The sequence below is a fragment of the Bombyx mori genome, chromosome 17 (assembly GCF_030269925.1).
Source record: "Bombyx mori chromosome 17, ASM3026992v2".
In the NCBI taxonomy this organism is placed as follows: domain Eukaryota; kingdom Metazoa; phylum Arthropoda; class Insecta; order Lepidoptera; family Bombycidae; genus Bombyx; species Bombyx mori.
Window position 1 is genome coordinate 1,650,496 of NC_085123.1, and position 17,262 is coordinate 1,667,757.

A 17,262-nucleotide genomic window follows, 5' to 3' on the forward strand; every position below is an offset into this window, starting at 1 on the left:
AGCAGCCAATGGATCAACCATTGACACGTATGGGTACTCGCAGCTCAACCTGGACCTTGGACTCCGACGCAACTACCCATGGAGATTTATAGTGGCTGATGTGACGAAGCCCATTATAGGTGTAGATTTTTTGTGTCACTATAACTTGATTGTAGATTGTAAGAATCGAAAATTAATTGACGACACCACTACCCTGTCTGCTCCAGCTTCACTGGCCTCTAATACTAATGATATTCTTTCTGTGAAGGTTCCGACTGGCGATTCCCACTACCACGCTTTGCTTTCGCGCGATTTCCCTGAAATTACGCGACCAGCTGGTACACAACGTACGGTAAGCCACAATACACAACACCACATTAGGACTACACCAGGGCCTCCAGTCGCTTGTGCACCTAGGCGTTTAGCACCCGAGAAACTGAAGGTGGCAAAGGCGGAATTCGAGTCCATGCTAGCTGATGGTACAGCTAGACCGTCCGATAGCCCATGGTCATCACCATTACATCTAGCACCAAAAAAAGACAACGGTTGGCGCCCTTGTGGTGACTATAGGCAACTCAATGCCCGGACTATCCCAGATAGGTATCCAGTACGTCATATACACGACTTTGCGCACAATATCGCTGGTTGTAGTACGTTTAGCACCATCGACCTTGTTAAAGCCTACAACCAAATACCAGTCTGTGCCGACGATATACCAAAAACCGCGATCACCACCCCCTTTGGAATGTATGAATTCCCGTTCATGACATTTGGGCTACGAAATGCTAGCCAAACATTTCAAAGATTTGTAGATGAGATGATGCGCGGGCTAGATTTCGTTTACTGTTATTTGGACGATTTTCTCATATTTAGCAGGGACAGCATTCAGCATGAGCAGCATCTGCGCCAAGTATTTACCAGACTTAGGAACTACGGGATGGTAATCAACTTGTCCAAGTGTGTTTTTGGGGCTCCCGAGGTAACTTTTCTAGGTTACCGTATCTCGGAGAGCGGAACCAAACCACTGGACGAGAAGGTACAAGCCATCAAAAACTTTCCTCCACCCAAAGACGTTAGGACGCTTAGACGGTTTCTAGGTATGGCCAATTTTTATAGGCGGTTTCTGCCTAATGCTGCCCAAATACAAGCTCCCCTTAACGCCCTACTTATGGGTTCAGTCAAAGGCTCCACTCCCATTAGCCTTAATGACGTTGCTCTGAAAGCTTTCGCAGAGACCAAGGAAAGCCTCTCCAACGCGGCACTCCTGGCACATCCAGATTGTCAGGCTAAGCTGTCGTTGGTTACAGACGCATCAGATGTGGCTATAGGGGCTGTTTTGCAACAGCTGAAAAATGACACGTGGGAGCCTCTAGGCTTTTTCTCCCGTAAGCTGAGTCCATCGCAGAACAAGTACTCCCCGTATGATCGTGAACTTCTTGCAATCTACGAGGCGATCAAGTACTTCCGTCATATGCTTGAAGCGAGACACTTCACGATTTATACTGATCATAAGCCAATCAGTTTTGCCTTCCACGAAAGGAAGCAAAATTGTTCGCCCAGGCAATTTCGTCACTTGGACTTCATATCCCAGTTCACGACCGATATAAGGCACATCTCCGGCAAAAATAACGTTGTGGCCGACACCTTATCTCGCGTCGATGAACTGGAGGCTCCAATTTGTCTCGCCGACCTCGCAAACTCTCAAAACTGTGATCCCGAACTGGCTCAATATTTAACGGACAGCTTATCTCTCCGTCTCAAAAAGATGGACTATCCTGGATGCCGTAATCCTTTGTACTGTGACATCAGTACACCGACACCCAGGCCATTCATCACAAAGGATTACCGCAAACAGGTATTCCAAAGTCTCCACTCGCTAAGTCACCCCGGCGCTTCCGCGACTGCCAAGTTGGTAGCCGATCGATTTGTTTGGCCTGGGGTCCGAAAAGACTGTAGAAACTGGGCTAGGTCATGTTTATCATGCCAACGCGCGAAGGTTAGTCGACACGTGTCTGCACCATTGGGCACTTTCGACGCACCAACTGCACGTTTCAGGCATGTCCACATAGACCTGATAGGCCCACTCCCGGTGTCACAGGGATACAGGTATTGTCTCACGGCTATAGACCGGTTCACTCGATGGCCGGAAGTCATGCCCATACCCGATATTACCGCAGAAACGGTGGCTAAGGCACTGATTTCAGGCTGGATATCCCGATTCGGTTGCCCGACAGATATTGTTACAGACCGCGGCCGTCAATTTGAGTCCGCGCTGTTTCAGTATCTGGCAAAAACTACTGGATTCCAGCACAAACGCACAACTGCCTACCATCCCGCGTGTAACGGTCTTGTGGAACGCTTCCACAGGCAGCTAAAAGCTTCCATCGTATGTCACGCTAACGACAATTGGTCAGAGGTCCTACCTTTTGTACTACTCGGTATCCGTAGCGCGTTCAAGGAGGACTTACAGACTTCGTCCGCTGAGTTGCTTTACGGCGAGCCGTTAAGACTTCCCGGCGAATTTTTCGAGCCGAGCACAGCCTGTACTACTGATCTATCAGATTTTACGGCTCGTCTACGCTCATTCGCCGAGAAATTAAAACCGGTTCCCGCCTCTCGCCATAACAAAGAAAAGATTTTTATTTTCAAAGAGCTCAAGAACGCGGAGTACGTCTTCCTACGTGAAGATGCTTCGCGCCCTCCTCTTACGCCAGCATATACAGGTCCTCATAAAGTATTAGAACGACGTGACAAGACGTTCAAACTTCTAATTAAAGGTAACTCTGTCACTGTCTCCATAGACCGCTTAAAACCTGCATATTATCTTACCGATCATGAAAACCTGCTAGGTGATAAACTTTCACCTGTCGTATCTGAACCCGATGTTGCGGTAGCTCCACCACCTGACAGAACTGCACCTACAACTACACGTTCCGGTCGACATGTCAGATTCCCGGATTTTTATCGCCCCTAACCAGGTCTCTGGGGGGGAGTGATGTGGGCCTATCCCACATTTCATGCACACAGATATACTCTTCACAATATAAAACTTATATAATATATTTATTTTATATAATTATTAATACACACAGAATATACATTCACACATATAACATATCTATTAATATATGATTACTACATTACATATAAAACAGACATACACACACGACAATTTATCGTACCGCGTTAATCAGCTGGTCGCCCGTTCGTTTGCGCTGTGGACACGCGCGCTTGAACGGAATGTCGCGGGTAGCTGGAAAATATACTCTTGCGCAGCTGATCGCGGCTAGCCACGCCCAGTCGAAACTTACCTCGTACTGAACGCACGTCGCTATCGCTTATTGAATACTGTTTATTGTTTTCGAAGCTTTTGCCTCAATTTTGATAACACGCTTTCTTTGTGTTTATCGTAGTAGTATTGTCGTAAAGTGTAAAGTGTCTTCTGTGTACTGTTTATAAACTGAATATCTATCTGTGCTCGTAACCTTCAATTCTTCATAATTTTAATAATATAGACTGTGTTGTATTTTCGTGTGGACTAAGTATAATTGAATAAACATTTAATTGGTGTGCAAGGTGTCGTATTTAATTTATTATTCGAACACCGACGGCGCCTACTCAGGTACTTACTTACCTTTCCCTCAATTACGCTACAAGTCCGGACGACCCGTACATACTCCAACCACATCTATACGGGAGACCAACAATTCTCGTCTATAATAAGTTCTAAGGTCTCAAGCATAGTTACAATTGAAGTTCAATTGACAACTTGACGCATTAAATTTGTCCAATTTTCTCTTTGTTATGTAAGTCCAGTGCAGCATGTTGCTTTACTACTGTCACTTTTGTAATACCTACTCGTTAACTAATATGTCAAACAGTTCGACGAACATTTGATCCAACATATTATACCAGCTCAATTATATTCATCAATCTATTATGTAATTATTGTTGATGATTCAATACAACAAAAAACATTACATAATGTTTTAATAATAAAAAGTGCAATTAAACGAATATCGTCTTACATCCAGACTTCTTTCGTGTATCATTTTCGCGTTCGTGATTACATAATCGAATTATTTATTCAATTTTTTTCTTACACTTTCTCAGCTCCTCTTACTTTATACTTTCCTGTGATGCTAAATTCCCCTCAGAATTCCGTAGACCGCGCACCGTACCAACGTTTCGATCCTGAAAGAGCTCAACATCAAGGAGAGACTATCGTCAACAGTCCAAATACGAATCCTCAAGTTCTTCGGGCACATCACTCGTAATGAGGACTCCATTGAGCGGTTGGTGGTGCAAGAGAAAATCGAGGACTAAAGATCTCGCGGACGATCTCCAACACGATGGACCGACCTTATAAAATCTGTGACTCGCTGCAACATAAACGATTGCTCTCACTCTGTAAAACATCGTGCCACGTGGCCTCGCATCGCGAGATCATCGGTATCGCAGGATCCGACTGATGCATGACCACGACCACTCTGTCAAGAGTGTACGAATAGGAAGAAGTGATGGTAAATTCTTTTTGAAATTAAGTATCATCAACAAAAATCAATTTCTATCCGAACAGAAATTGTCCAAAGCGCGAAAATACAAACGTGATAAAAAAAAGAGTGTTTGTTTTTTAAAACACATTTTTCAAATAGCCAAGTGCCCAGATTGTTGACACCAATTTCTTAATATAGCTTTATATGAGCACCTGTAATATCAAGGCATAGTGAAGTTGCTGGGCTTTTTAAATACTATTTTCCATTCTATATGTTTTATTTTTATCGCACCAGAAAGACGATCGAATCCATGTGCTAATTGAAGCCCATGGGCATCTCAATATGAATGCCACCACTCGCCTTGAGACATGTGTTTGACGTCTCAATTTTATTCTATGACAATAGAGATATAGTTGATTCTCGCCAGAAATATACAAGAACATGTAACCTAATATTTTAGCTCAAATGCATCAGTATTACTAGAACAGTCGGAATTATTTACTTATATATTATGATGCATCCAAAATATTGTTTGGTTCGGTGACTTAAATGCCTCGAACTATCGCATTGAACAAAGGGCGCAGAAGAGGTATATAATAGTGCCAATAACTATACGCGACAAAATTATCATGTTGCGTATTGGCCGTTCTTTACGTAAAATATGACAAACCAACAAACCCATATCGCATTTACAGTCGATAATTTAATGAATGATGCAATGTTTTTTGTCTAAGCAATTTATTTTTATAAAAATAATAAAAGATAACGTTAAAATGCATTTTATTTTGAAATGTGAAGTCATAGTGTTCGTGGTTCATTCTTTCGTCGATTATATCATAATTCACAAAACAAAAAGAGCAAAACAGATTATCTGGTAGTAAAACGTTATTAACGAATTGTTTTTGGAGACCAGTGTTCCTAGTGAGTAATTTATTTGACATTATTGGCAACAGAGGTCGTTGAGAAAAACAGCCTGGCTGCATTTACGGCTTAGGTTAATTATTAAGGAAACGCCTACGGTAATAAAGCTATCTGGAAACGTCTAGATCGAAGGATACTTATTTTTTTATTAGTTAGATGGGTGAATGAGCTCACAGCCCACCTGGCGTTAAGTGGTTACTGGAGCCCATAGACATCTACAACGTAAATGCGCCTCCCACCTTGAGATATAAGTTCTAAGGTATCAGTATAGTTACAACGGTTGCCCCACCCTTCAAACCGAAACGCATTACTGCTTCACGGGAGAAATAGACAGAGCGGTGGTACCTACCCGTGCGGACTCCTACCACCGTCCGACCACCAGTAATTACGCAAATTATAATTTTGCGGGTTTGGTTTACACGATGTTATTCTTTCACCGTGGAAGTCAATCGTGAACATATGTCAAATACGTATTTCATTAGAAAATTTGGTACCCGCCTGCGGGATTCGAACACCGTTGCATCGCTACATACGAATGCATCGGACGTCTTATCCTTTAGGCCACGACGATTTCAGCTATAGCTACCTATATGTAATTGCCCTAATAAGTAGGTCAGTTAATAACTTAGCAGGTTTTTTTTCTAGAGTTTGATAGGGTGTCTTATTTATTAAGTGAAATAAATAAAAGTAGTAAAGCACGAGGTTACGGTCCATCGGGTGTGAAATATTCAGTGGAGCCAGAGAAATTGAGATATGACGAGGTGGATGTTTAAATTTCTGGGCTCAAGCAGGAGTTCTTGACGACCCAGTGATCAAATTAGGCAACATGGCGATACCTATAACACGCCCTACCTAACTTATCATCAGCCTTACTACATCAATATAGATAATAATATTTAGTTAACTAAACTTAGACCGCTGCAATTATGGTTTACATTTAGCGGAAATCATTTGTGTCAAGAGATATAATTTTGCAAGTCTCGTGAGTTCAATACAATAAAAAGAATAGCGGAAAACATCATTAAACAATTACTTTAGCAAATCGAGTGGCCATAACAATAACTGATGCAATGGATTGTGTCATTATAATATAATTTTACACAAAATAACGCATTTTGATTAAGTAATTTGCGGTTGAACAAAGTATTTGATAATTTAACTGGCGGTTGCTGGTATTGTGTAACTTGGAATCGATTTACCAACCTCCATAGCAGAAAGACATGAAATATAAATATTATCTAAGCTTTTTCTTGCTCCTACGAGGCTGTATCAGAAGATGTAAAAATTCAAATCCAATAATCCGATGATTGAGCATTCGGACCCCAAAAAGGCTACCTCTATTTACTTATTTACCACTATTTACCTTGGAGACTTAGCCGTCTAATAAGCGAGATTCAGTTAGAAAATAAAGCACACTCCAATGCAAACTATTTTAACGTGGCTCAGGTATTTGGTGATCATAAACCCGACCGTTCATGTCTTCTTTTTCACCACTTTATCCCACTAGGTAGGGTCGGCACAGCTAATTTTTCTCTTCCATTCTCTTCTATCAGCCGTCATCTCAACACTCACTCCTCTCTCTCTCATATCGTCATTCACACACTCCATCCATGTGCTCTTCGTTCGACCCCTTTACCTTGCACTACTAGTTTCATTATTCTCTTAGTCACATGCATCTTCTCTCTATGACCGTTCATATACGTAGTTAAAAATAAATCCATTATCATTAAACGATTCAAAATAATTTTGAATTATTCAAAATAAAGTTAATTTTTAATTCGAAAGTATTAGGAATATCGGTCACTAATACAGCGTAGTCTAGTAGATAAAACATCTGATGTATTTGTATGGAGTGATACGACTAGAGTTCAAATCTTCTCGTAGGCAATGCTTTGTTATATATTGCTTAGATTAGGGGTGAACCAAATAAGAGGATTTATCGTAATAATAAGGTCGTTCAGATACGCTTGTGGTGAAATCCGGCACGAGCACCCTAGACGGTCAGTCACGGAATGAGTCACCCGATTCACAGCTTGGTAGTAATGATAGGCGGAAATCGGTATACTGTTGACGTAATCGAATAACCTGTCCGAAGTATTCATTACGTGATGGCCAAGCAGGAGTCAGAGGGCTACGCTTCGATTCACTTCCTTGAACGCCCTTTTTAAGTTCCTTTAGAAGTCGTGCGTGCAATAGTAACGTTTTAACAAAGTTTTTGAAGTGAAAACTTCTTTGGCATCGTTGTGATTCCAAGGTCGATGAAACGAAAAAGCGACAGTAAAAAGAGACAGACATATTAATTCATAAGTAGGAGGAAATGAGATAGGAAGCATTAGGATAGGAAGTGTTTCTTATATTCGTATTTCTCTTTGTGCTCTGCTTTGTACCTAATATTTTGTACTTAATAGATTCTGAATAAATATATATTGATTAAAATCTAAAATAATAATCAAACTTTGAATCACCATGATCATTACTAAAACTAACAAATTTGTTTTTATTGCTTATATGAGCGGACGAGCTCACAGCCCACCTGGTGTTAAGTGGTTACTGGAGCCCATAGACATCTACAACGTAAATGCGCCACCCACCTCGAGATATAAGTTCTAAGGTCTCAGTATAGTACAACGGCTGCCCCACTCTTCAAACCGAAACGCATTACTGCTTCACGGTAGAAATAGGCGAGGTGGTGGTACCCACCCGCGCGGACTCACAAGATTTCTTACCACTAGTACTTGTACCTCAAGACTATTTCCAGCAGGACAGGATAATACAAGATACGATTTTAGTTTTCATGAACATATATTATTATTTGAGAATAATTAAAAAAACAAAAAGCTTTAACAAGCGAAACTTTCGCAACTTCTAAGCGCAACTCATTGTGAAGCGGACCATGAACACGTCTGTTGATGTAAAGCAATGGAATTAAAAACAATTACGCTGACAAAGCGTTTACGAGGTCAGCGTGGTGATCACTTTCACATCAGCAAGGCTGTATATACTAACATTATTTTTATACGTCACTGACTTAACATATTTTGCCTTTATTGAACGCAGTAACAGAATAGCTCAATTACTACTAAACCAATATACATGGCTACCTCCACCCAACATGAGATATGATATGATATGATTTGATATGATATGATAATATGAGGTCGAGGACTCATTTGCACTGCTTGACGGCTGACCCAATTAAATGGCATAATGGTAGGTTATATGGAGGTTATATTTAATAGGAAAAAAAGCTTATGAGAGCTTCGAACTCGAAAAACTACCAGTCATTCCGTAGGCTGAATAATATATAGTACAAATATCATACCAAAGCAGTTTATGACAATAAATATTTTGATTAATATAACTACAGCTTTTACTGATAAAAATTAGTATATTTTTTTTGGGATTTGGTAGTGGCCATCAGATTTTTATTGGTAGAGAACATATTGTTAGCAAGCACGATCAGGAACCACCTTTCTGCCTATTGAACTTATATTTCGTTCTCAAGTCTTAAAATGTCTCAAGCTTCGGTAAGTATTCGACTTTGGATAAAGGAAGGTATTTAGTTTTTATATCGGTATATAGAATAAGGTTTTAATAGAAGCTCCTTGCATTACAGACTATGTCATGGGCATTGTTGATATCAATTAACATCGTCAAGCTAATAAATAGATAGATCGCATGGCATAGAACTGTAAGAATAACTAAGAACATTTAATGAAATTCAAAATTATAAAAGTGTGAACTTCGGAAGCTCTGCATTAGCGCGTTGAAGTCTTTTCTAAGTATCGATATCACAGAGACCACGTCCTGTTAAATTTCTTAAAAAAACGTTTTTTCTACAAACAATTTTATGTAGTGCGGAAATAATATTTCACTTTTAAACCTTCAAGGTTAACGTGATAATAAATGTGGTACTTTATACTCAATGAATCACTCATGAAACCGACGTTGTAAATGTGCGACTCTATCTCGCCTTCGGTAGGCTTGATACGCAAAAATTCTTATTATCACCCTAAAGAGTCATGCTGCCTATACCTAGCCAACTAATGAACATGAGCTTAGAAATAGGCAGAATAGTAATAATGGTCCTTGCGGACTTAGCACAGCACATAGAGTCTAACTCTAGCTGAGAGTCCATTAAAACTCTGAAATAACAAGAAAAATATGTATATTATTTAGAAGTAGAGTCAAGCTTGGCCGGGATCTACTAAACTTGAATACATTTTAAGGCTTTTACGCAACCATTCGTATATGTATTCATTGCTCATACAACTATGCAAGTCACGGCCGATTGACAATGGTAGCGTCAATAATCATACGGTCAGCTTTGTGAGGCAATATTTCTTCAAATGGCTCCGTGATTGCATTGATCGGACTTCTGTACCGAACTGTTTAAGAAGCTAACAATCATCAGTAGCCACCATGACATGAATGTTTTGTTTTGAAACCCAAAGGACTTGTGTGATTGGTAGCTGTGAGCCTATTACCTAGTATACTAGTGGTAGGACCTCTTCTGAGTTACTGGTGGTAGGTACGTGTGAGTCCGGACGGGTAGGTACCACCACCTTGCCTATTTCTGCCGTGAAGCAGTATGCGTTTCGGTTTGAAGGGTGGGGCAGCCGTTGTAATTATACTGAGACCTTAGAACTTATATCTCGAGGTGGGTGGCGCATTTACGTTATAGATGTCTATGGGCTCCAGTAACCACTTAACATCGGGTGGGCTCTGAGCTCTTCCACCTACATAAGCAATAAAAAAAAATGTATTTTATTAATTAGCGGCTAAGATACGCTTTTGTTTTAGAAATCTGACATTCTAGACTGCTAGACTAGTTTTGACGTTAGCCAGGGGCTTGGCTCTGCCCCTGGCATTGCTGAAGTCCATGGGCGACGGTAACCACTCACCATCAGGTGGGCCGTATGCTCGTCTGCCTATACGGCAATAAAAAAAAAGATGTCTTCAATTTGTAAATGTTCTTTGGATACAATTTGAGATGTAAAGCAATTTGTATTCTAATGAAATTGAAAATTTTATTCATGCCTTAAAGTCGGCGCCAACATTCAGACTGTCTTCGAGCCAAATAAAAAAAAAACATCCACTATATTGGTAGTCTACGACAACTTAAGCCCTTTCCAGGTATACGTAACACGATTCGATAGCTCAAACAATACTGGATTACGTGGACATTAAATATCAATTTTAAGTAAAACCACATGTCAAAACATATTTCTCGGTTGTAGAGCTCTCATTGTATTGGTCGATATGTTGGGTAACTATGTTGAAAGCCACTCGCAAGGTCGGCTGGTCTTTAAGGACACGCTATCTGTTCGCAGCTGTACAAATTCTGACAACTTGAGTTTTATTGGATTTTATTGTTTTTTTTTAGTTTTGGGTGTACCTAATTTTTTTAAATCCCAAATGAAATAAATATCTTTGTGAGGGTACTTAGTTATCGAAATAAAATCAATTTCAGATTTAATTTAAACGAATTTTCCTTTAGTATTTATCAATTTATGACAACTAGTTGTTTGAGTGAATTAAATTAAACTATTTTGTTAAAATAATTAATTGATCAAAGTTCTTAGAACAAATCTCCTGCTAAATGGAATTTCCTTAAGTCGTTCTGTTTTATATAAATGGAAATTTCTCTAGCAAGTCAGATCAGATGCGTAGAACCGAAGATCGGGTTCAGTGGCGAGCTTTGGGGGAGGCCTATGTCCAGCAGTGGACTGCCGCAGGCTGATGATGATGAATCTTAGATCTCCTCCGTAATCCCTCTATAGTAGTCGAAGCCACTTCTAATTATGTTTACCTTATAATAAAGTTAGACTACCAAAATCTAATAATTATTTTGGATCTTATAAGCAGATAGGCTTGATTCCACTCAGTCATGACTTAAAGTAGGCATCAAAACCTACTGCAAATGACTCTGGTACTATCTATAAGAATGAAAGACTACTAAGATTAAATTCATACTGACTATAAGGCTTTTGGTGAATCCTCACACCCTAACATGACCACCGCGCTCGAAGGAATTGTTCGAGATAATTCTTCCATTTTATTTTCACCATCCCACTTCCCAACATCGGAGGGGAGTTTTTCCATACTATCTGGAACCGGTTTCCGTCTAACCCTAGGATCATATTGGAACAGAGTTGCAGAAGACCGAGCTCAATAGAGAGAGCTGGAGGAGGCCTATGCCAAGAGGCACGCCGAATTAAGAGATGTATAAGAAATAAAATGTATAAATCCAAAAATGTTAAATTGCATGTACATAGTTCGGAATAAAAGAACTTTATTATTATCTGAAACCCGTGTGTTTCCAGAGATTTCCTTTGCTATTTAGAACAAACTCCCCTCTATGGTCTTTCCCGAGCGTTATGGTATGCCTCTCATTAAGCAAGGCTTGGAGTACTCTGCGATAACCCGCTACTTGTCCATGCCCTTCGCATTACTGAAGGTCATAAGAAACAGTAACTACTCACCATCAATTAAGCCTTAAATGTGTTAACCTACAAAGGCCATAAATATATCATACCCATTTCATCCATGAATCAGACTGTATTTCGGTTTGAAGATGCATTCTTTATTAAAATTTTTGTTTTATTGCTTAGGTGTGTAGACGAGCTTACAGCCCACCTGATATTAAGTGGTTACCGGAGCCCATAGACATCTACAATGTAAATGCCGCACCCACCTTGAGATTTGAGTTCTAAGGTCTCAGTATAGACAAAACGGCTACCTAACCCTTCAAACCGAAACGCATTACTACTTCACGGTAGAAATAAGGAGGGTGGTCAGGCAGGTCCGAAATAGGCAAGAATTCTTTATTACAATACGTTAAGAGAGTGTTGCGTTCACATTGTATTGCTCTTAAAGCATTCAATAGTCTTTAAATTTCGGTCGTTTTTCATACTTTTAAAACACTGCCTTGCGTAGTAGCTTGTAATATAATTTTTGGCAGTGAAGGCAACATAGAAAGTGATTATGGTTGCTCATATACACTTGCAATGCCGGGCACGGATCTAGTCTTCAATGACCGTCATAAAATATAATAGTCCGCATACAAAATTATTTGATTTGTACCATACGTTTCGCAATATCACACACCGTGACAGAATCAATAGCGGATGTGATGCAAACGTTTGAGGTCGCATCAGTCATGATAGAGATCGGTGCTTCAAATTTTAATGTAGGAAATAAAATTTACCCAACTAATTCTAAAGCTACATTCCTTTCACATATTGTTTTATTCTCACATATTTTTCTCTAATGATAGTCATATTGTCACTGTCCTGCTCTAATGACAGCAACATCGTATTCTATCCTCTCTGTCTCTCCTACCACAACAGACCATATACGTCACCGCCAACCCACTGACCTACATAAGTTCATTAAACTCAGTGAAAGTAAATGTGGAACTCATATTTTTCTGTGAAATGTTAATTTTGTTCCGAGAACAAAATGATTCATTACTTTCTTTGATTCATTGGGATTATGTTAGTAACCCGATGCTAGTTTTATATTTTGACATGAACTTTATAAGTTGAATTACATATTTTTAGTTTTACAGTATTCGTTAAGGACATTTTATGGATTTGATAAGTTTTTATAGTGTGAAGCGACCAAGGGATTTTATTATTCGATTTCTTGCTAACAATTTCCTGTTGTTTTGTCATAAACTTTTTCATAAAGTTTTTTCTGTCATAAACTAAATCGGCTGTTTTTGTTTCAGGTACGTTCCGTTTGTTTTCTTTATTTACTCCAAATACGTTCCTGATGCAGGTCTGGTCTGGTTACGGTAGGTTCTGGAAACCTTTTATTTATTTTTAATTAAAATATGGTATAAATGAAAAGATTCAATCCGTATTTACCTTTACATATTATCTATATATTCTTATATATAAAAATGAATTGCTGTTCGTTAGTCTCGCTAAAACTCGAGAACGGCTGGACCGATTTGGCTAATTTTGATCTTGAATTATTTGTGGAAGTCCAGAGAAGGTTTAAAAGGTAGATAAGTATGAAAATTCTGGGAATTAAATAAAAATAACAATTTTGTTTTTCCTTTTATGTGTCCCCCGTCGGACGGAATCCTTTTGTTTGTTTTAAGTTTATTTTATACAAAGTTTAGGTCTTTTATTTATCGATTGAGGCACTACAAAGTCTGCCGGGTCAGTTAGTAATTTGTAAAAATCGATTTTTTTTGGAGCAAAATATATCTACATATTCATTTCTATTCAAAATACAAACTACAATCAGAACATTTTCTTTTATCAATAAGTTCAAAACAGTCCTAGGAACGGTAAATCTTATTGATTAAAAAAAGCACAAACAAAGAAAGCCTGGCATTGCTTGGTGTATTTTTCTACTTTGGTATTATTTTTTTAAGGTATTTCTAATTCGATTTATCTATATTATAAACTATTAAACATACAAAAAAATGACAACTATAAAATGAGATTTTGGAGAATATAGTTTTAATTTTTTTTATTGAAAAATAAAATGGACAAATCTATAGGCGAATATTCAACAAATACGTCATGGCTCTAAAGCCATGTACAAAACGTGTTACCAAACAAACGGGCATTGCGATACCATACCAGTAGGCACCCACTCTGAAGCAAGAGCACTGCATTGTTAAAACAAAATAGGAAAATCGCCTTAATATCTTCATTTATAGAGTTGAAATTCACTTGACTTTACAACACACACGCCCACATCGACGTGTGGAAAATCGTGTGGAAATTCATGAGTGGGGTCAATATCTTTTTCTCATGTAAATGGCTAAGCATAAGCATGAGGCATAATTTAATATGTGTCTTAAAGGAAGAATTTATGTTGGAACCCTCACGCGGCTTACGGGTGACTCTCGAGGCCCTAAGGCTAACTAACTCGATTTTATCATATGGCGTTCAACGCGTTAAATAGGAATACATTCCAGTTCATAATCTGTCACGTAATACACTTATTGCGTCACAACGCATTCTCTAACACGTACTCTGCGGGTTTTGTCTACCCTCAACAAGCAAAAACGCGCCGTGGACATAACACCACACACTTCATTGAGCTGTGGACATGTCGTAACAGAGGTGCGCCAACGGAATGTTATTCAACTAAAGACTGGTTGCATTCGGACTGGCTGATTGTCATGGAATTACTAAGTACATTGAATCGAATATTGAGACAACTGGAACTAGCATGATAATGGTGTGTGAGTTTAGAGCGAGTTTCTTAACGTTCTCGATAGCGTAAAAGTTAACTCAATTTTGTATGCAGTTGGAACAGCGCCCCTAGCGGCAAACGTACGCAAACGATCCTATTCCATACAAATATGAGCTAACTTTTACGTTATCGAGAACGTTAAAGAACTCGCACTAAGCACACTGTTTTGAGTCAAACTTTAGTCGTTAGTGTTCGAATGAAACGCCATCTTCAATTTCTCAATGATTCCTTTATATTTATCGACTAGCGACCCGCCCTCGCTTCGCTTCGGAAACATTAAAACACACATGAAACAAAAAAAAATAAAAAAAAGTAGCCTATGTTCATCAGGGACAATGTCGGCTTCTAATGGAAAAAGAATTTTTCAAATCGGTCCAGTAGTTTCGGAGCCTATTCGAAACAAACAAACAAACAAATCTTTCCTCTTTATAATATTAGTATAGAAGTCTTACTCTCCAAGAGTCTTAGAGTTTTAGAAATCCTCGTGGGCTTAAAGGATAAGACGTCCGGTGCATTCGTATCTAGCGATGCAACGGTGTTCAAATCCCGCAGGCGGGTACCAATTTTTCTGATGAAATACGTACTTAACAAATGTTCGCGATTGACTTCCACGGTGAAGGAATAACATCGTGTAATAAAAATCAAACCCGTAAAATTATAATTTGCGTAATTACTGGTGGTAGGACCTCTTGTGAGTCCGCGCGGGTGGGTACCACCACACTGCCTATTTCTACCGTGAAGCAGTAATGCGTTTCGGTTTGAAGGGTGGGGCAGCCGTTGTAACTATACGTGAGACCTTAGAACTTATATCTCAAGATGGGTGGCGCTTTTACGTTGTAGATGTCTATAGGCTCTGGTAATCACTTAACACCAGGTGGGCTGTGAGCTCGTCCACCCATTTAAGCAATAAAAAAAAAACTCTCCAATAGGCTGCTGATATAAAGCAGAGAGGTCGAGCTAAAAGGAACCGTATCTTAAGATATAAATAGATGAATAATATATTTTCCAGAAAATTCGTACTCTCGCAAAGTTCACCAGAACTTTGTTAACACCCGAAGCTTTATCAGAATCCTTTTAAATTAAACTTGCCTCTATTAGACGCTGTAATGCGCGAAATTAACGCTTTTGATGACTAAGGAAGCTTCAAATTATGCCTCAATTTTACTCAATTACGACAGCATCACTGCGATCACCAATTTCAAGGGAGCTTTTTAATAAGCTTTGTAATTAACTTTAATAAAGCTCTCGAAAAGTACTCGGCGTTGATTTAGTAAATGGTAAGAGAATTTATTAGCAATCGGGTGATAAATAAACATAAACAGGAATAAAATGGTTGTTTATTCAAAAATGTATTTTAACTCTATATAATACAGAGTACTTTTTAACTCTCTCAGAAAAACGACGACAACTTCTCTTTGCCTCAAAACGATACGACCAAATTAATAAATATTCGATCGTTATTATTTTAGTGTGATTTTTTCATGGCGTGCAATGGAATACAATTGAAAATCGGGACACGCATGAGATCTGCGCTTAAGAGAGAACAAACACCTGTTTTGGCAAAACATTGCGGGTCCCTACTGTTACTTCTGAAATTGACCTTTTTACAGTAATGACAACCCTCTTTTAAAATGAAACTATAGGGGATGTTGGGGAGATAGCTATGTCCGTGCCTAGTGTCTTAAATCACTTAACACTAGATGGGCTGCATATATGGGCTGGTATACATGCACTCAGCTAGAGAAATAAAAAAAATATCCTTAAAAAATATAAAAATCGAAATTCTTGAGTATACGAAATGCAAATCGGCAAGTGCAAATAGAAAGTCGTTTGACTTTAGCAAGAACAAGGAAAGTGTTATAGTAAAAGTGTTACGAAGATTTTTGTGTCCTTGTTCGTTTAAAACAATATTGACATACTCTAGAATATACGAGAAGCTATCTCGAATGCAGGGAATTTTCTATAAGTCACACTCCATTTACGGATGGATGCTTTTATTATTCGGGTCAATGCTACAGTTTTGCTAATATGTAAAACAGGCGCGAATTTTTTAATTAAAGACTATCTAATTCGAATATCACATACATTTTTTAACGGCCGTCTGGTGTAGTGGTAAGTGACATGGTCACTACACAAGGGGGTCGCGGGTTCGAATCCCGCCATGGGAAGATATTTGCATGATAAATATAAATGTCTTTTCCAGGGTTATGGATGTATATTAAATATATGTATGTGTATAATAAAAATCTTACATTTATTTCCGTTATCTGGTACCTGTAACACAAGTTCTTTACGAACTTATCACGGGACCAGTTAACGTGGCGTGATTGTTAGTAAATATTTATTATTATTATTATTTTATTACATATGACATACATATCTCCTATTCGAAAATATTCAAAAAAATATCTATATAAATAATTTATAAACCTCCTTGATAATTATTCTTAAAAAACGGTTTCACACAAACGATTTCTTAAACAAATCCCTCACGCTCCTGTCCTTGGTTGAGGAATTTTTAAATGACTTCCAATACAAAAGGCACGTTCACTCTCATTCACACTGAGTTGTCATAAAAAGCCTCTACTTAATACTTGTAACTGGAAATGTAATGCTTTTATACCACACGATACGATATCGA

At 38.7% G+C, this 17,262-nt stretch overlaps 1 protein-coding gene across 2 annotated transcripts in view; it reads left to right on the top strand.

The window, feature by feature from the left end:
• LOC101736080 (probable chitinase 10) overlaps positions 1-17,262 on the top strand; it is a 109,803-nt gene that overhangs the window by 11,856 nt on the left and 80,685 nt on the right. Inside the window, exon 2 of one of the 2 annotated variants that reach the window (XM_038016723.2) lies at positions 248-331. The exons of the other annotated variant lie outside the window; for it this stretch is intronic. Within the exon in view, the coding sequence (XP_037872651.1) occupies positions 248-331 (84 nt within the window). The remainder of the gene's footprint in view (positions 1-247; positions 332-17,262) is intronic. 2 annotated transcript variants of the gene reach the window in all.